Source organism: Falco biarmicus, chromosome 3 (assembly GCF_023638135.1).
Source record: "Falco biarmicus isolate bFalBia1 chromosome 3, bFalBia1.pri, whole genome shotgun sequence".
Taxonomy (NCBI): domain Eukaryota; kingdom Metazoa; phylum Chordata; class Aves; order Falconiformes; family Falconidae; genus Falco; species Falco biarmicus.
The window spans coordinates 87,865,507-87,886,443 of NC_079290.1; the positions used below are offsets into that span (position 1 = coordinate 87,865,507).

At 39.7% G+C, this 20,937-nt stretch overlaps 1 protein-coding gene across 9 annotated transcripts in view; it reads left to right on the forward strand.

Moving 5' to 3' along the window:
- The window catches only part of PTK2 (protein tyrosine kinase 2), a 223,981-nt gene that overhangs the window by 47,291 nt on the left and 155,753 nt on the right, over positions 1-20,937 (forward strand). For 4 of the 9 annotated variants that reach the window (XM_056330017.1, XM_056330020.1, XM_056330018.1 and 1 more), the window contains exon 1: positions 15,856-16,316. The exons of 2 other annotated variants lie outside the window; for them this stretch is intronic. In XM_056330017.1, the coding sequence (XP_056185992.1) occupies positions 16,175-16,316 (142 nt within the window). In that variant the 5' untranslated portion in view covers positions 15,856-16,174. Of the gene's footprint in view, positions 1-15,848; positions 16,317-20,937 lie in introns of those variants that run through there. 3 more of the 9 variants (XM_056330015.1, XM_056330016.1, XR_008820501.1) reach the window with 2 other exon arrangements.

The following is a 20,937-nucleotide window of genomic DNA, read 5'->3' on the forward strand; positions in this document are numbered from 1 at the left end:
TATTCAGAGGGCAATAAGTATAACATCTTTAGATTTGGTCCTTTGTTCTTGATCAAGTGCAAGTAAGCATTTATTACTGGAATCAAGAAATAATAGTAATGAAGAGAAAAGCTATGCCAAAAAATACATAAGATAGGTAGAGGAGAATAAAGACAAATGTAAGAAATAAGCATATATTGGGCTTTCAGTTAAAAATGGAACAAAACATTCTCCCAGAATGGAATCTTAGGTACAGATGTTGGTTCTTTATGACTCTCGTCCAGAAAACATCTGAGTCAAGTAAAATCTTGTAGTCTCCTAGCATAAGGTATTGAAAAATTAATAGGAAATGAGCATCCTTTGTGTAGTTTAATTCCAGATATGCAGCATATTTGAAGTCTAGTTCTGTGTGCGTTTTTTCATGTATAGCGTACCGTTTAGGTAAGCACTATCCACACATAGTTGTTATTGTGAAATATTAAATGGCTTTGGAACTAGTTTTAGTTTCAAGTGCGCATTAGGGACCAAAAAAAGAAGTGTAAACAGTTTCAGCTCAACCTGAAGAAGTTCTTTCTGAATTAGAAACATGTTCTTGTTGGGTGTATGGCCATGCTGCTTACATAAGGCCTGCTAGTGATCCATTTAATTAAACCAGATTCATCTCCTGGCACCTTCCACAGAAGTACACTGCCTCGAAGCAGCCTGCTGCTGCTTTCTCTTACCCACCGGATATGAGGTGGGGGTCTTTTAATGCTACGCTGTGTAATTAGATCTTCCTTATCCTAAACCTACACCTGCCTGTGTGGTGAACCTAAATACAGCAACTTGAAATGTAATGCAGACTACAATTAAAAAAACTCTCAACAATGGCATGGATATTTTCAACGGTGTTAAAAGATGAAAAATTAAAAACCAGTTGAGGAATTGCCAGATGAAGTTGCAGTAGCAAGAATGACAGAATAGAGGATATGCAGAATTCTTACAATAAATGTTCACAGGTGTTACAGGGGATAACAAATTATGCAGCAATTATTCATACAGCTGAGACCAAATTCAGTAAAATGAGCAGAGAACTGTTGTTAATGTCCCTGCTTAAAGGGGGGGGGGGGGGGGGGGGAATGCAACTGCATAGTCAAAAGTAAAAAAGTACAAAATGGTGGCTTTTTGATTTGTCACTTCAGTTTTAAATAAGAACTTAATACAAACCGCACTAAGACTGTAAACAGTTCCTCTCACATCAGAATGCCTGACATGGTGCTTAAGGGATTACACGGGGAAACCTGCACTTTCTTTTTCACTAAAAGTAGTATTTGCAGTAATCCCTTTGAAAATCAGGAAGTTTTTTTTCTTCTAGGAATCTTTGCAGATTTTATCAAGAATTCTGATTTTTATCCAACAGTAAACTCGATTTTCATATATTTGTAATGGTTTTGGTTGTAATGTTTTTAATTTGCACTTAAATTATGAGGTACTTGTACAAATGAAAAGAGTATGGAACTGAAAACTCAGTTTATGAAATGTTAGTGCTATCATCTTAGCCCCTTATAGTTGAGAAGATGTGAGAAGGCTTTCCTTTTGATGCAAGTATGCCTTATAGGTTTAATTCTTTCCACTGGCGGTGAGATGAGTGCTATTTGTACATTTCCAAATACTGTATCACAAAACATCTATTACTACTGGACGAGACTATTGCTGGCAAAGTTAAATGTCACTTTGAGGAAGTTTCCCTTGCTATTTGTGTGTTAAATCTTCCTATTTGAAAATTGTATTGAGTAGTTTTAGTGATCTAATTATCTCTACCTCCTAAATGCATTTTCCCATTGTTATATACCTCTGATATACTTGGAAAAGCGATACATTTATCCTTTGTAAGCTATCACTGTTAGTATCTGGGGTTTTGGAGAGGTGGGGAGATGATAACTGAGATCTTGACATGAAATCTGTCTATTTACAAGCCTTTCTACTGAAACTTTTTTGGTTACTTTGACTGTGCTTTTGATACTGCCCTCTTTGTACTCCCATCTGTATTTTATAGCTAATGTCTGCCCAGGTCAATAGCAACAGCATGGTTTGCTAAGAAAAAGGTTAACATTTTTATCAATGAGCTGGACTTATGTAGATGAGACATATTAAACACCTCACTAAAACTCAGATAACCTAGAATGTGGTCTTTTTCCTTCAGAAACTGATGTTCCTACTAATCTTTTATTTGTAGTGCCTGGCCTTCACCTGGACTTTAAGCTGCTGATCACAACCCTTTGAGCCTGACAGTCCAGACTGTTTCCATGTCATCTTACTTTCCATTTATTTAGTCTGTACTTCATCGGTTTGTCTATAAGAATGTTGTCGTTGGAGACAGCGTTGAAAGCCTTGCTCAAGTAAAGAGAAGCAACATTCCCTTGACTACCAAGCTAGTACTTTCAGTGTAGGAGTCCATTAGGTTGGTCAGGCATGATGTCCCCTTCATATATCCAAACTGACTACTTCTGATCACCTTCCCCTGGTGTGTTTAGAAATGTCTACCAGGATATTCTTCATCACCTTGTCAGGAATGGAGGGTCTAGTTGTCCTGACCCTCCCTCCTTGCCTCCCTTGAGGACAAGAGTTAAGTTTGCTTTCTTCCAGCTGTCAGGAACCTCCTCCATTTGCCGTGAGAGGCTGTGAAATAGTTTATAGTTAAGTCTGCAGCCAGGGCAAATTTCTTATTTTTCTGGGAGTATGTATAGGGATAGAGGAAAAAGGAGGACATGGGAGGTAGAAGGAAAGTAGTTTCAATATAGAGTATTGACAGTAGGATTAAAAAAACCCTCAGGACCTAAATCAGGAGCACTGGGAATGATGTGATACCCCTAGTAACTGCTCTAGTCTGTTTTGATGCTCAAGAAGGTGAGATGTGATATGTTTATCACTTAATAGGACTATGACTCAATTGCATGAGGAAGTAGGGAGTAGGAGTTGATGACATGAAGGGTCCTTTGAGTCCTATGCCCGATGTTCCTATCAATGTTAACAAGCTGGGTTAATAGTCTTAAGAGTTTAGAACAAATACAAAGGCAGCAGTTCAGCACACTTCATTTGTTTTCTGTCTGTAGTTCTGGCTCCCAAGGTTCTGGGGACATACGTACTACTGTGAGGATTGTTCATGCTTACTCCTGTGTGATCATTGCTTAAGTGGAAGAATTCCAGTAGGCGGGTGCATCATACACAAATTGTATCGCTTGACTATATAGACATGTTCATAGCTACTTTAGGACAAATTGGTCATTTATCTGCTTCCTTAGAAATTAATATTACAAATGATGTCTTTAGAACAGGAATTTTGCAGTTTGGAGGGATAAGGATACTCTTCCTAGGGAAAATTGTTCAACTTCCTTTTGCAAGTGACAGAAGAAGGTGTGGGTGAGATCCAGTGTGAAACAACACTGGTTAACTCAAAATATCCTGATTCCAGTTATGTAGTCTAGCTTTGAATTAAGTCATCTGCGCATTTTCTCTATTCCTCTAGATAGCATGCTTAATTTTATTCCTAGCTTGGGAAGTTTATTTTAGAAATACTCTCTCACTGAGATTGATGGAGAAGAAGCCTGAGCTTCAGTGTGATGTAGGCACCTATTGACATACTCCTCGTGCAAGTTTTGCAGGGAGAGGTTTGTTAGACTTCCATTTGAGAGATGGGTAATTCATATCTTGATAGTTAGGGGTGTAGGGAAGGAGGATCATCCAATACTTTATTTTAAGCATAATAAGAATTGGCATTCTTAAAAAAAAAAAGGCAAGATTTTGACAGTTTTTGGACAAAATAACAGAATTAATGAAAATTCTTTAATTCTTTTTGAATTCTTTGGAGGGAAAAAAAACCTACCTAGGACAGAAGCGATTGAATTTTATGGATTTTTGTCAGTAGTGATACCAGAGGAATTGCAGCAGGGCTTAGAACTCTGTATTACGTGCTGTGAAAAATTAAATAACTTGTAATATTTTGCTTAGAACAGGATGCTTCTTTGCTATGAGTAGACATTTCCCTGTTTTGGAGTTGAAGGAATACAGGCTGAGAATGGTTATTTGTGGGTTCTGTACCACTAAATATTCTTCATTCTGTTGAAACAAAACTGGTGTCTAGGAACTGGCAGTTCAAATTCAGCTAAGGCAGTCTGTAAGGGAAGGAGTTCATTCCAACACTTGACACCCACCTGTATGTCCTTGCTGGCGAACTGGCTGGCAATGATAGTGTGGAAAAAGCTGAAGGGGCATTGATAAGGGTTAGTATATATTTGATCTGGATCTAAAGTAGAATTTTGTCTGGATTCCACCAAGTTTACAGAAATGGAACATCTCTCATGTTTCTGCAGGAGGAACTCGGAGGTCTCTGGGAGCAGGTGTACAAGTGGTGGTTGCTGCTGACTTGCAGTAGAGGTGGAGCTGGTGCACCTACTTTTGTGGGTACCTTTGTAAAAAAGACCTGACGGAGTGTCCCTGTTCTAACTCGGTGTCACAAACCTTGCTGGAATGAGACATCCTGATAGTAGCAGAATATGCATAAAATGTTTTCTGTTTTGTACTCTGTGCAAACAGTGAGCTGATTTCCAGTGCTGTAGTCAAACATCAGCAGGAGAGAGTTGCTTTTATATTGCAAGACTGGCTGTACTAGTTCTGAGCAGTTACCTGCTCGGTTACCACGGGATGTTGTATGGTTGCAAATTTTAGAACTTTTAAAAGGGTATTTGGTAAGGGGTTAGGAACTTACAGGATTATTTAATTTTTGGGTAGTGTGGGTTTTTTTAGTTAATGAAAATTTTTGTGTAGGCAAGGTAGGGGGTGTGGGTATCTGCCAAGAGGACTGGAAAATTAATCTGTCTTTCGGTGGGGGTGGGGTGCGGAATCCATGAGCAGTGTCAGCCTCCCAAATGGAGGACAGTGAGCTGTAATCAGGGCATCAAGATATTGCGAAAGGGAGGTTCTGTTGCTGCATTATAACACACAATCTTCCATGACAGTCACCAGAATTTCTTAAGGAAAAGACATTTTGAAAACAGAAGAAATCGATACTTATGGTACATAAATGTTCTTTACTATCCTGTGAGTGGTATCCTGCTTATGCCTGTGATGCATTTGCTATTTTTATAAGACTACTGCACAGAAAGTACAGTTTCTGTGAATTTTTGTAACTCCTTCAACTCTTGCAGTTCTTTCAACTTAAAGTTAATTGTGTTATGCATCTGCAGGAGTTTAAACCCACACATCCTGTTAGTCTCCTGTCCAGTTATATTTACATCCCATATCGTAGCCTCCTACTGTGGAAGCAACAGAAATGACTGAGCAATAACTGAGCATTTGTAAGTTTTTCAAGATGGGGTGTGTGTGGGGTTTTTTGGTTTTGTTGTGTTTTATCAGCAGGGAGAAACAAAAGTCATTGGAAAGGAAGGTTGTCCCCATCCCTCCATCTTGTCAAGAATTTAATACTAAGGGAATTGGGCACAATTAGCGGTAGGTTTTGATGAGACCTGAAGCTTTCTTGGATGAGTGCATTGGAGATGCTTGCTGTAGTGTCAGAGTATGTTAGTACCTAATGTTTTCATAGCAGCAGCTATTAAGTAAAGGAAGGGTGGGTTTCACAGTGTTACTGGAAGTCTGAAAATCAGGCTGGATCTTGTGTAGTTGGTTTATATAAAATGTTAGTAGTTAGAGTGTGTTTTTTGTTCTGTGGGACCTGGGTTGGGAGTGGATTGGGATCTTCTCCCAAAATACACATAAGCTTGTTTGAAGTAGAACGTCATGGGCTACAGTGAACCAAGAGGAAAAACATTGCACGGCTGAACTTGTCAACTACTTTGTTATAAGTTACGCCTAAAGTGACCATAAATAAAGGGTTATACGAGCTTTCCTTTCATTTATTTTTACATCCTTAATGTATAGCTCCACTGCTCTGCTTGTGCAGTTGGTGAACAACTTTTTTATTTGTGCAATTTTTTTTCTTGCTCAGCAGAAGACTGGAAAAAGGCAGTAGTAAGAAAAATTGTAGATACTGTACCTATGACTTCTCCCCCCCTTCCTGTTTTATTTTCAGAAAGTAGATAATAGAATACATTTAAGAAAATAGCCAGACAGCTTATGATAGCTGTAATGTTTCCTGCAGGCCTTTTTCCTGGAGAACAATAATTTGAATATGAAAAACTGCAGAAGTTAGTCAGGCATAAAGCTTATGTTCCTCAGGTTTTCATATGGAAGGGTCAAACTTTACAACAACAACAAAAAGACTGTTCTTGCAGCAGACTTTTTTTTTTTTTTTTCTTCAGGACTTTATTTTGACAAGGGGTCAGAATAACAGAAGTGGAGTGTTAAATGCTTGTGCTTCCACTGGTAGGCTGGAATTACAGTTAAGATGGATGTGAAACTTCTTAAGAAATTGTTTAACTCTGGCACAAACATGTTTTCCAGATTATATCTTCATTCACGAATTACCCCTTTAAAAAGATCTTTAACAACTAAAGTTTCTGCTTAGTCTCCATTTAGATTAGTTGCTGGAATGGTGTCACATGCTTTGCTATCTTTAGTTTTATTTTTTTTTTACAGCAATGTGTGATAACTCTGTGAAAGGCTCAATGTAGAGAAGTATTTGAACTGTATTTCCAGGATTAGTAGACTCAGTTGTGATTCAGAATTACCTGCTTTTTAACTAAATCTATAAAGGTTGGTGGGCCAGGGTGTAAGCACACATGGTTGTGGTGTTTTTTCTGCTTATCCTACAGATACTTTACAAACAGCTCCAGCAAAATGGATCTGTCTCTTAGTGGAGCAAACTTCTGTGGACCTGAATAGCAGCTGAACTGCTAATGAAAACTTAGAATGCAACTAAGGCTCTTAGTCCCTGTAAGACAGGGGTCCTCAAACTACGGCCCGCGGGCCTGATACAGCCCCCCAGGGTCCTCAGTCCGGCCCCCGGTATTTACAGACCCCCCTGCCCCCCCCGCCGGGGGTTGGGGGGGGGAAACCAAGCAGCTGCAGATGACTGCCTGCCACTTCATCCGCGCGCTGCCCCCCTGCTTAAAAAGTTTGAGGACCCCTGCTAAGACATTATTGGTTTGCATTGAAATTGCTGCTGACTGTCTGGTGAACTATGCGTCCTCCAAGAGTGGAAGGTGTTACTGAAACCTGAGGACTTTATAGAGAAAGGTAGGGGAGCCAAATAATAGTGAGATGTTGGAGGTAGTAATGATCATTGAGGGTCTGGAAACATCAGTATATAGTTTTATATAGAATTTCTTAAAGAAGGGTTTTAAGTAGAAAGTTGAAGGACAGTGGTTAGGTTTTGTTTCATGACCTGCGTCCTTCAACTCCAAGACAGAACTTGTCTTAAGTCATCCTTTGAAGATATTTAACCTATTAAGATGGCAGTTTCATAGCTCCTTCTGCAGTTAAAAATTCTTACTATGCTTTCATTTCAGGATACTTGAATCTCTCAGCTACCAGTTTAAGTTGACTTTGTTCTCCATGTATGAGTGGCAGGACAAGGCTTATAGTCTTCCTCTGTTTATGCATTCACTGATTTTTTTTTTTTATTATTTTTTTTTGTCCCAGTCTCCTGGTTTCTTAAAAGCTTTAGTACTGTGTCTTGGTTGAAATGCATCAAATGGGATTGAGGAGAGCAACAAGACAAGTTCTTTGGTAGTGGTGCTTGATAGCTCAGAACTACACAAGAGATGAACTCTTGGCCATGTCAGATGCTGTTCTGTGCCCAGTGTTGTTCCTATGATGTTTGGTAATGTAGGTCATTCAGGCTGCATCAGTAATAGGGTTTTTTTGCTACATTTTTTCTTTCTTTTTACTGTTTGAAGACATAGGATACTTAACATCCCTTCCCCTTGATCTGAAGAAGGGCTGTGCCCAGAAAGTTGGCTCTTTTCCAGCTGTATGGGTTGGTCTTTGTAGATCTTGGTCTTGTCTACTTTATTTTTTTTAACAGCATTCTTGAATGTGTTTTCAGCTTCACCAAAACCCTGCCTTTCATGCTGAAGTCGTCCTTGAGTCAATGGATAAAAGTTTATTACACTTAAAGTTCAGATGAACTTGGAGCTACAAACAAGAGGCTTTATTGGTCTGCTCATCAATTTTTGTATTATAAAAGGATGCAGACTGGGCATGTTTTCTGTCTTTGAAATACTGAGGGCTGTTTCATCTAGTGTCACAGCTGCTTTGCTAAACTAACCTGAACTTTATTTGATGGTGAGCTCCTGGAAGCCTTTTTAACTAAGTAGCACATTCTTGTGTTTTCTGAGCACTTTGATACCACCTTGCAGGTATTTTTTTGTAGGTAAATATAACTTGTTTGACAGAATTGTGCTGACGACAAGCTGTCTTGTGTAATTAGAGGAACAAATGAGGCTATTTTAAGGTGGTGGATTTTGCATCGAATGAAAAGTTCTGTGTTAGCTAAAGATGACCTTTGATTCTCTGTAACAGAGCATAAAATGACTGCCTGGCAAACTGCTGCTTGAGAGTTTATTGCTGCTCTCATGAAGCAGTGAGATAGGTGAAAGCTCTTGTAAAGTGAATGTCCCTTCTTGGTATAAAATTGGGTGAGGGGTTGATATAAAGGGAAAAGGAATAGAATTTTCTGTGGTTTAGAGGCTCAGCTACACCCGGGCTCTACTAGAGGTTCTCCTAAACAAAACATCAAAGTGGAATTTGTTGGGATTTCTCATGTAACAGTTTTGAATCCAAATTACGCTAATTGGAGTCGGAAAGGGGAAATTGTCTCTAACAATATTTTCTTGTTTTTTAAATACACTAGTCTTGCTTGGTAGGTTAAGGCACAGAATCTGTTTGATTAATAGAGCAGCCTTAATGTTTGTGTTACACAACATTTTTTAGTTTTGTAAAATTTTTTTTTTTAGATTTGAAGGACATCAACACCGGCTTGTTGATTGTTCCTTAATACTGGCACTTTAAAGTTAGATAGCTATCTGTCTTAGCCTGTGTTTTTGTATACATAGGGGTTTTATGCTATGCATATCCTTCACTAAGAAATACAATGTTAACTGTTCCAACAGTGTGTTTTTAAATATAAATGGAATAGTACTGCATTATTGTGAGCTCATGGATTAATTTTGTTCAGTTTGTAATCGCATTTGATGGTTTGGAAGTCTGAGGAATCGCTGATGTTATGTTTTGTGTTTTATGTAATGCTGAAAGTCTTTGAAAATTACATACTTCCTTCTGAGGTGTAGTGATACATAATTCAGGTACAACTCTTCGTTGTAACATCTTTTTAGCACAAAGTCTTTTGGTAAGCTGTTGTTCTAACTTCATATTTAGCATACAGAGGAAGAGCAGTACAAGGGACACATGTCCAGACTACATAATTTCTGGTAAATTAATTGGACTCTCTGTGGCTGCACAGCTTTCTTACTTTCTTCTGTGTAACGGGTTATTAGATGAGAGAGAAAGCAGCCCAGATATAAACAGGCACTGAAGAGACTTGCTGACCCATAAGCAACTTTCCTATATCCTTCTTAGAAGATGTGACTAATTATTTCTAGGTTACCCTTGAATGAATGAAGAGTTTTAAGAAGCATCTGTAAGGTCAACTGATCCACTCATGGATCCCTTCCACAGAACAAAAGTAATCCTTACAGAATGCATTTCCTTTAAACAGCATCAAAGAGGTGGGGTCCTCCCCCTTCAGCTACCTTCTGCTGTGTTTACCTCATAAACAGAACGTTTTCTGCAGAAACAGAGGAAGCTTTATAAAGTCAAAAAAGGTTCTGTTGACCATTCAGTATAACTTTGTCTCACCTCTCATCTTTCTCCCATCCAAGAAGGTTGATGAGAAGCAGTACAAACTGGTAAGTACAGTGATCCTGTCAAAGAGCAAAATTATCAGACTGTTTTGCAGTAAACAAGGAGAAGGATGTGTAGGGTTCACTCTTTCTTCTCTTAGTTTTCCAGGTCTCCATGAAGCAGGTGTTTGCTTTAAGCACTGGAACTGTGAAGGAACTTCTCAAAGATGTCTCGAGGATAGGAATTGTTGGGTGGGTTTTTAGTTTGTTTTGTTTTGGAGTTTGGTTTTTTTTTGTAAATAACCTAGAACATGAAGAGACAGAAGATTGGAATCGGTGCCCTAAGGAGGGAGTAATTTTAAACCATTCTCAGCTTTCATGGTGCTGACTTTATACTTCTCTACAGTAAGCCTTCAAAAAGTACATTGAAGGAAGTGGGAGCATATGAGTGGGTTAGTCTACCCACAAGAAAATCTGCTACAACTTCAATGCCTGAAAATTATTACTACCCATATGGGTTTAAAAAGTGGCTACTCTTTATTTATGAAATAATAAAAATAAATTTAAACTTAGTGGTCCTTCTAATGTCTGTTGTCTTATCAGCATGGGCTTGGAGGCTGCATGCTGTAGGCTCTGCTGCTCAACATCAGAGGATCCTTTGGGAAGGGGAAGCATGGCAAACGTCATTAATACTCCGTTCCTCCTGCTCTCTCCCAATGTGCTGCTGTTTCCTTTCCCCGTCTCACTGCTACCAGTAGGCTGAGATTGTAAAACAGAAGTAGTGAATTCTGTTAACTGTTTTCAAAATGTAATTCAAAGGGTAGTAAGGCTAATCCGATGACTGTGGCCCAGATGGTGATAACAGTGTTGGTTTAAAACTGCACTTTTCAGGAATACCCTAGATATATTCTACTATAAAACTCACCAAATAGAGGAAGGTAACAATAAATTCAGTACTGCATTGAATTTCTGCCAGAAGAATGTCTTCAGCAGAGATCCAAAGCAGTTTATATTCTAGAATGAGTTTAGAATACTGACGTAGTCTTCTGGTCGACTGAAGTGCTGTAGTGTGAAACTTGCAGTGTATTTTCTTTTCCTGGCTATTGACTGCTCCAGGTTGAAGCTGGGAAGTGTGAGCTTCACTCTCTTGTACTCGTTCAAATCTCAAGCATTCTCTGAGTAAGAAGTCTTAAAGCAGGTACCACTAGAAGTTCAAAATGAAGACTAAAGTCCCAAATCTAAATTAAAAATTTGTTTGATAGGAACCTCACAAAAGAGCACTCAGCTTTACAGGCAATGGATGTTACTAATAGTTTGCATATTTTTTTTAATTGGTTCTCTAAGGTTTATTTAAGTCCTTTTTGTTTTTCCTTCAGGAATAAAAAAATGCTTAATCTAATCTGGAGCATGGAATTAGTTTGTCCGCATTGCAAAGAGTCAAATGAATTTATGGAGACAACGTTGCCTTCTCAGTTGTGCTGAATTATTTGTCAGATGACTGGGCTTGGATTTTGACACTCAAATGTCATTTGTCTTTCAGTTTTATCTGTCAGAATACCCACAGTTAAATAAGAAGGAACATTTGTGATGGCAGTACAATGAGGACTGAGCTGCTCAGTCTTCAGAGATCCTTTGAGCTTATGAAATTTGTCGTCCTTGTTCTCTGTTGTGCCCTTTGGCAAATGGCATTCAGGAGAAGACTATGTTAGAGAAGATGTGAGTGGAGGGTCAGGGGCTTCATAGTGGGTAAGGATGATAAAGACCAGGTAATCCAAGGCAGATTTCCAGGACAGCCTTAGTAAACTTGAGCTTAGTGTAAGGTAGACTTCACGAGCTGTAAGTCCCCATTTGATATAATGCACCATTTTTCAGTAGTCCCTGTGAACAAAGGAGAAGATACTTGTTTGGCTTTGGCTAAAGGGAACTTTAGGGCAGATAATCCTTTCCACTTTTAAATAATACACACATGCACACAAAATAATTATAGTAATTAAGAAAAACCTAAGGAACAGGCTTCAGAGAATGAAGATAAATGAAGATTGCAGCACAGTTTCAATGCTTGGGAGAGCATGTTTGCCAAATTCTGGATACAAAGATGGAAAAGCAAATGAATTAGGATGCAGAAGATTGTCATATGAGCAATAAACATGCTTTAATTTTTAGAACAGTCATCAGGCACTCTTAACTTTGCAGGCTGTTCTGCAGTTGTTTCAGTAAAATGCGTTTGTGGGTTTACCAAAAAAAATCCTCCACTTTTGCTGAGGACAAGCTTGGTTTGGGAGCTCTCATTTTTTATTAGCAAAATGAATGCAACGAAGGTGTGTTTCTTCTTCCATCCCTTACATTAATGTGCAGACTTTCTTAAAATAAATGACTTTGTTCAGCTTCTAGTAACTACTAGAGGGATAAACAGTAGCCCATGAAGTGGCTAAGACTATGAATGATCAAGTCCAAAATAATAGTAGTGATGATGTGATTGCTATGCTCTAGGCTGTGGCTCTTCATTTTTGTCTTAAAAAGATCTCTGTTGCTGGTATGCTCATCTGGTAGCAGAGATACTGCAGAAGAGGAACTGGAAAAAAAAAATCTTCATTCTGCTGTCAAACACTGCGTTGATTCAGATCTGTCTGCTTTCTTCCCAAAGCTTCTGAATACTGAGCTTAGTTTCTCAGGGTAATGGAACTCAGGCAAGTATTGTCTATTTGGTCCTGTCGTGTTTCCTTTCCCAACAGTGCTCGAACTTGCCAGCCAGTTTGATCAAAATTTGATGACTAGAGATATTAACTGATGTGAAAATAATTGGTTGAATAGCAAAGAGATCCTAATGATGCTCTTCACTGAGGGAGAAACTGTAGTTAGCACTCTGCTGATTTAGGTATGAGACACCCCACAGGAGCTCAGTCTCTAGGTATAACCCTAGAGAAAGCCAAGCTTTGCCAGTTCATCCGACAGGCGTTTTAGATCTTTATTTTTGTATGAATAAGCTTGAGTGAAAAAAATTATACAACCTTTTATGTGCCTCCCAATTGTACAAAACTGCTGTTTAACCCTTTATTCCACAAGGCTTTGTTATTTTTGCAGTTGGCTTCACTAGGAGACAGCATCAACCCTGCAGGCAAAATTAAAACAAAACCTAAATGCTTTGATACAATTCAAAAGCTTTTGACTTTCCCCCTCCCTGCTTTCAAAAAGCTGATGCTGACATGCAGTAGTCTCTAAAACCAGGCTGAAATTGAGCAACCAAAGTCACAGTCAGTAGAAAAGTCTTGACTTCAATTTCCTTGGAGGCAAAATGCCATTTCTTAGCTGAGGACCTTGGCCTGTCTGTTGTTACTGGGGTAGTCTGAGTTTTTTCTGGTTAGAATGTGTTTTTTAGGAAAATGGACAGTGCTTCTGTGTGGTTTTACTATGAACTGATGTTAATTTTTTAAAATTAGAGTTTTCTTTGATATCTCTTAGTGTAATTGCTTACACAGTGAGTACTATGCAGATACTATCAGCGTATGTCAGCATATGCGTCTTGCACAACAAGAATGAATGTTCCTGTTCCACAGTCCTAATTTCTGACAGATGTTCCTTACCTCGGTAAATGTTGTAATCTGATTGGCATTACTTAAAAGAGATTATTTTACATAAATGGTACTCAGATACCTACTTGATGTGCAGTATTTATAAAATGTTGCAAATCCTTGGTATTAAGTATACTAGAGACGTAGTTAACTTTCCCAGTTTGGGGGGTGGTGGGGGTGATGTTAGTCTGCCTTGTCTTCTGTTCTATCCTTGCTGCCCTCCTGCCTGAAAGTTTGGGGTTTCTGACTTTCTGCAGAACATAGAATGTTATTTGAAAGGTGAGAATGAGCATATGTCTGCTGGTTACTGAATTTCTATTTGTTATTCTAAGGAGTAATTTTTGGTTTTAAAAATCAAGGAAGCGCTTGGTTTCTTTTGAAAAGTATATGGTCAGAGTGTAAAATATTGGATAACTTGTAAAATTGAATAAAGAATTTCTCGTGCTACATAGTACCTTTTCACCTTCATTTTGTAGTCTTAATATTACAAGAAACTATGTCCTTGAGGAGAATGATTGTAATAGTTGTATCATCAATAAGGATAGCCGTAACAGCAGATAGTGTCTCCTGACACTTGGATTGATAATCTGTATTAGTCTCATCTGTTAAAAGTATAAAGAAAAATGTGAGTCCACATAATCTGTTTATTAAAATTCTCCTTGGTAGTGCACTCACCAGTTGATATTTAAAGGGTTGGTGGTTTGGGGTTTTTTTCCCCCCATGAATAAAACTTAATTCAGGCCATACCATTTTTACCTTTTACATGTATTTTTTTTTTTTTAGTTTTCTGCAAAACATTTTTATGGAAGAAACACGGAGTTTGTTTATTTTTTATTTTACACCCTAAAGCACAAACCAACTTAGGGAAAACTAGAGAACTATCTGCAGCTTTCTGTTTTGTAATGAAACAAGACTGACTGGCTCAAGGTCATCAAGGAAGCCCATGGCAGAGCTGGATGCATAATGGCAGCTTTCCTGTGCTGTGAGCTGCAGCTTGAACCCAAAAGGCGCCTATCCTCTGCCTCTGCGCCTTCGCTAGGCATGCCAATACAATAATTTGTGTTTTAAATACTACTATAATGTGGTTTGCTTTATTATGGAAGGTAAATACAATCGACCTTGTTGCCAAAAGTATTTGGCTGGCTGTGTAGAACTTTTTTTTTTGGGGGGGGAGGGGGGGCGGGCAGGAGGGCATGCAGGCATGTCTTCAGTTCTCTTTGGCTTTCTTCAGCCCCAGAAAGAGCTTTGTGCCTGAGCAGTGATGCAGAACATCTGATGGGCCTGGTTGTGGCCTAATCTAACTTTTTTCCCCCCTTTTTTTCCCCAGTGAATATTTATTTTTCTCTTTTAAATAGAGAAGAAAGCAATACTTACATGCAGTTGCTGCATTTTTTTTATGAAGAGTTTAACAGACACCACCGTAGTTCTGCATAGCCAGTGCATTGACAAATGAAGATTGCAGTATTATAGGTAAAGAAAGGTAATTAAATGTATGCTGTAGATGAGTGTGATGAGTACGTGCCGCTACAAGTAGGCAGATAGGCTGCTAGCTTTAGATTAATTCCCTTTTGGTTATAGTCTTGGATAAGCCTTATGCCTTACTGCTGAGGGCTGGGAGCGAGAAAAGATTACAGTGTAATATATGTAATATATAAAGGGCTTTAATGACCAATGTGAATCTGTTGTTCCTGTTGATTTATTATTTTTAATGCATATTTTAGCTGAATCAGTTCATAATTTTTGTGGAATCTTTTGCTAGGAATAAAATGAATATTTTATTTCTCCATACATACGCTGTGTTGATAAAAATGCTTTTGCATGAGTTTATACTCACTTTCTTTAAAAAAAAAAAATAATTATCATAAGCAGTTTTGATGTGGCATGCTGCTAAGTTAAGGAGAAACGTTCTGGCCGGGGTGACCTTCACCTTCTGCTGAGCAGCGGGTGCAGCAGCCCAGGTTTCGGAGGGCCGGCCGTGGGGCTGCGGCTGCTGCTGCTGCTGCCCTGCCCTGGGCTCCTTGCTCTGTAAGGCACGGGAACGCTCTCGGGCTTCTGCCATCGGGAACCTTGTGCTTGTCAAGGCTGGCAGGTGGTGATGCAGGGTCTCCTCCAGAAACTTCAGCAGGAATTAGGGTTAGTTACTGCACACTTCTAGAGGGTGTAGGGGGTCTTTTTTTTTTGTTTTTCCCCTCTTCCTATTTTTTTTTTTCAGTCCAGCCGGTATACAAGCATAGATAGAAAATACCTAAAAGCGCTGCCCCACCGCCGAGGGGGCTGGGGCCGCACCGGCAGCGCCGGGAACGGGCGGGGGAAGCACCGCGCCGCCGGCCGGGCCCGCTTTGCGGCTCAGCCGCTCCCGGGGCCGGCTGGCAGGTCGGTAAACAGGCGGCTGCCGGCTGCCTGGAACAGAAGGGGGAGATTAGCATATTAATGTGGCGCTTGCTAATCGCCTCCCCTCCTCCCTCCCCGCCTCCCTGCTGAATGAAGGCAGGAGTACGGGCACCCACGCTCACTCTGCTGCCTGCTTACGCCCTCCTCGGTCGCTCACCCGCGGGAAGGGATGGTTCGGGCTTGCCATCGCCGAGGCGGGAGAAGATGAAGCCGCGGCGCGGTGCCCCCCTGCCGCCGGAGCCGGAGCGCGCTGCCCCGGGTGCGCTGAGGGGCCGCGCCGCCGCCGCCGCTCCCGCCGCCAGGTGAAGCCAGCGCAGCACGGCCGGGAAAAGGGGCAGCGGTTCTCCTGCCTCGCTGGTGGGTCGAGTACTTAGAAGCGGCTCCCAGCCTTCCTCCCGCCCCCCCTCCCCCCCCCCTCGCAGGACCACATACCGCTGGAGCACTGAATTGGGACATTGTATGCCGGAGCCTGGCTTGAATCTCTATACGGTCGGGTGTATGTGGTTGCTGGAAGTGGCAGGCCAGCAGGCCCCGAAGCGAGCAGGTGCTAGCTATATGGAGAAAAGCGGCTGTAGCCCATTCCCGATATGCTGGGCTAAAGGTACACATACCTTCTTTTATATGTTTTCTCTTTTCCTTTTTATCCTCTGCTAATTTTATATATTACCACCTGTGGGTCTGTAAGGTTTTTCTCCTATCAAGGAAAAAAGCAAAGCTAGAAAACAGTATTTTTATTTGGGTCATGTGCTTGTAATGCAGAGGAGTCCTTAGGATCTTCTTTCACCTGACAGCTGTAATGTTTCAATTTTTCTCTCTTTGCTTTTCAGAATTATTTGAAATGGAATAGTGCTTGAGCTGTTTGGTTTTTACTTCCACTGATGTGAGGATCTAACGGCTTTGTTTTTGATCTTTGTATGTTTGGAACCACTGCGAGTGTAATTCTGCTTTTGCTTACCTTTTGGAAGAAGTAGTTTTCAAGTGGCTGATTATTGTAGGTAGCATTTTCGGTTGAAGACTAACGTATTTTTGTGTGATATCTGAGAAGTTGCCACCCCTGTTATTCACCCCCAAGGGACAATAACTAGCCACAAAGCATGCATTTATTACAATGAGAGGGTTTGACTTAACATTGAGGCTGAACAGTAATTAGATGGACATGTGAAACTCATTCGCATGATTATCTTAATCTACATCCCCTAGACAATAATATTCACCCTATTATAATCTAGAAGGTATTTGTATGTTGGTGTTGTGGGTGGGGGTGTGTAGATGAAGATACAGTACAGGGATTAAGCTTGAAATTTTGCTGGTAGCCAAAGAATCAAGTCTTCCTTAGATGGAGAACAACTGTAAAAGGTTGAGTGTTGCTGATTGTAAGCATAACTTTCCTCGTGTTCACTTTCATTTCAGTGCACTTTCTTTTTTGGAAGAGAAACTGGCAGTGAAGTATTGCGTCACTGTAATCTTGGATCACAGACACAGGCAGTTACTCCAGAAGTTCAGGGGAAACATATCTGAACTAAGGATTTGGTAGGAGTAGATGATAATTAGTTGTCTTGGAAAAAATAACAGGAAATTTATTTATAACTTTTATTGTCTCATTTTTTGGAGGACATACAAAGGAGCATTTGAAAGAGTCTTTGTCTTGCATGCTTTCTGCACCTTGCTGAACTGCCTAGGCTAAACTAGCATTTGCCACATACTGACATGTTGTAGTAGCGCATATGGTAAAAGTAAGTTAAAAAGAAATCACAGAACTTGGAACACTACATCCTGGTAGCGTCTTATAAGTACAGAATCTGTCAGCTCACTGGGGAATAATAATAAAACGGTGGGTAATGGTAGCTGCTGGCAACAAAGCTAAAATGAAGCGTGCTTTGCTTTTAGTAAAACTTATCATGAAAGGGTAACAGCAGTGCCTACTCCTGTGTGTCATAAATTGGGTAACAAAAGTGTTAGATGAAATCAGGATTCACCTCCTTGAACTATTGTGAGGGTCAGAATGAAGGTACTTCCCCAGAGAGTAATTTTCAAAAGCGGGAAAGAAAAAATGTTTTCAAAGATGAAGCAGGTTGTTACTATCTGTTGTTAAGGCTGGTTAGTATTGGGGATATTGGTTTTCGCCTTCCTGAGCCAGCACCAGAGGATGACTACGGCAGGGCTAGCTGCTTCTTGCAGAAGATGGCTGCATTGGGCCATGATAAAAGGTATCGATTCCCCCCCACCCACTCACAACTAAAATGAATGAAAAACGATCCCTCCTCCTTCCCCTGGTTGCCTGTGAAGTATTCTCCGAACGTAATTTAAGGGGAGATGGCTTATCCGGCCTCCTCTGCCCCGAGATAGAGAACAGCCATGTAATCTCTTCTTATTCCTGTTTGGGGGGAGAAGGGGGATGCCAGGAGTTGCGTAAGAGGACCAAGGCAACAGAGTCTTTGCAGCTGCCAATTGTGATGATTTCTGGAAAAAGTTATATCTCAGCCTCCACGAAAAATAGGACAGATGAGAAATAGCTTGTGCTATATTTGTCGCTGAAGGGTGGCTGTTCCTTAACTGATGAATACTCTGTATACTGCTCACCAGCTTAACCTTAGGGAAATGAAACGGATCTGGCCTACTTTGATGAGGGCTGTGAGATATCTACAGTCAAAGAAAGGTAATCTATTAACGAGAGAAACATTTCGTTTCAATAGCTTTTTTTCTGTCTCTTTGGCTTTTCTGTTAAAGCATCAGGTTACCTGCAGCAAAAATTGATAAAACTTTTAGAAGTATTTTATAAAGTCTTAAAATGTAACCTTGATGTATGTATTTTATTATCCATAACTTCTTTCTAAATGATCCGTTCTCTTCTTGAATGTGACAGATTAAGCTTTCAGTGTGTTAGGTGTGATCTCGTAGCAAACATTCGTTCCTTGGAAATACCTTGAAATATTTAAGGGAGTCTGTGTTCATACTGAGTGTGCTTCTACCTTTTTTTTTCCCCAGTGTTCTTAAATCTAAATTCTTCAATCTTCTTAGCAATACTGCGTGATGACCTAATTGCAGTCAATACTGTGTGCTCTGTAGGACTGCATCAAAGAATAAGATGCTTTCTTTATAAAGTATTCGTGTAATCTGTTTTGCCTACTCAGTCCAATCCTGAGTAGTGTTACTGAATTCAGTGATTTAGTTTGGATCTGCATACTCCAGATTTGAGAATATTGTGGTTGGTAAATGAAGAGAAACTGTGTGTTTTGTTTACTGGCATATTTCTTGTCAGCAAGCAAGTCTGTATTACTTTGTTATTGGTAGAAGTAAGATGTTTTTGGCCACTCTCCATCCCCCTCCTCCCCACACCCCCCCTTCTCTTATTAAGTAATTTGAAACTTAAAATCTCTGCTCTTGTGGAATAAACAGCCTCAAGCTCGGTTGCAGCTTCTGGGGATGCTGAAGTGGGTGTCTTGGTCCCTGAGAAGGCAGTAGTTCTTTTCCAGCTAAGTACTGAAAATTTGTGCTGGTGTCATGCAGGGATGTCATCTTTCGGACTGTAACAGTAGACTAGAAAGTAGTTATGGATCATTAAAAACTTTTCACTAATATCTCTAATCTTAGGTAAGATTAGTAATTGTATAATAAATATATTGTACCTTGGTTTAGATGCTTTTGCTAGTGGTCTTTCCCTGAGTTTCATGTGGCATGCCATTTTAAGCTTACAAAATTGATCAGTGAAAGAAATGTAACAGTTAAGGATCGTTCTGCTGTGTAGCTGTAAGTTATCCACCCCAAGAAGGAGGAAACTTCTTGAATATCTTGCATGTGAAAAGCTGTTTAATAATTTATGAACAATAAAATAACATGATGTTGTTAAGTGTATGTCATGTGAGTAGTTAATGAAGGGTGATCACAGTTCTTGAGTTCAACTGTTTCTATACTGCTTAAGACAATCAATCCCAATTCAGTCAAATCCTTGTCCTGATATTAAAAAAAAAAAATATCAAAAATTTAAGATAGCTATGTTGTGAAATATATTTGATCAGCTGGGAATGCATTTTACCCTGTTTATTGCAATCTGTTAATGTTGCAATCTTTTTTTTTAAGTGATAAGCAATTCCAAGTTAAATGATGGGGTTTTTTTGTTGGGTTTTGGGTTGTGGTTTTTTTTCCCTGATGTTTCAGGATGTGTGTTCAGATGGAGCCTGTTGGTGATCTCTTTGAGTATAAGCAAGATAGATACATAAAAAGTTCAATGCTGTTTCTCCTTCATCTCCATCTCATAAGTCTCTGCTGTTTGGCTAACAGAAAGTACTTGGGTGATAATTTTTGGTCCAACAGACTCTTAGATTTTTAGGTGGTAAGTAGTCAATAGAAGGGGCAGGGTGGTAGGAACAGCATAAGGAAAGTTGCCAATACCACTAAGGGAGGCAGATTTCTTACCTTTTTTGATACAGACGCTGTATATATAACATAGAAATATAATGGGTATTGTGTATTAGGAAATAAAGAAAGCCCTTCTGTTAGTATGAATGTTCTGCTGCATCTTCACAGTGAGTTTCAGTTGAGGTGACCGGAGGGAAGCACCCACTCTTGCACTTTTGTGAATCTGTAAGTGTAGTTCAGGAATGCCATGAAGTGCTTTTCCCTTGGTTTCCGAGGGCCTAACAACTGGGAAAAGAGCCTAGTCTGTCACTTGACAGTCTGTCGTTGACTTACTAGAGTGGCTTACATCAGACGCTTCCTTCCAAACCATAAATTTACCTAAACTTTTGTTAAATTTTATTAACTTAGTGGCTTCTTAATTGTGAGACTTTCACACTGTTAAAGCATCTCTTCTTTCAATTCGTGTGTGTGCCTAGGGTTTTTTTTTTTTGTTGGAAATCTTTGTGTGTATATATATAAAAGGTTAATTTCATTAATCAACTAATTTTCAAAGGCATTTATGACTGTGTATTTTTAAAAGTGGAAAATAGTCTGGAAAACCCGAGGGATTTCTTTCCTTCAGTGTTACAGTACAGGGTGGGGTAGCATTGATGTTCTTCAAAACGTATGGGAAGTATGCAGCTGTGAGAGTACTGATGCGTTTCCATTAGAGTGATTTGTTTCTTATTCAAAGACTACTGGAATAGAAGATGGAGCTTGAGATATTTTTACAAAAAAGGAAAGTGATTGTTTCAAACACTGGGGGAGCATTTGGTGCCCTGTGTAATGGAGATGTATGATCTTATCAGTTGTAGCACCTAGTAATG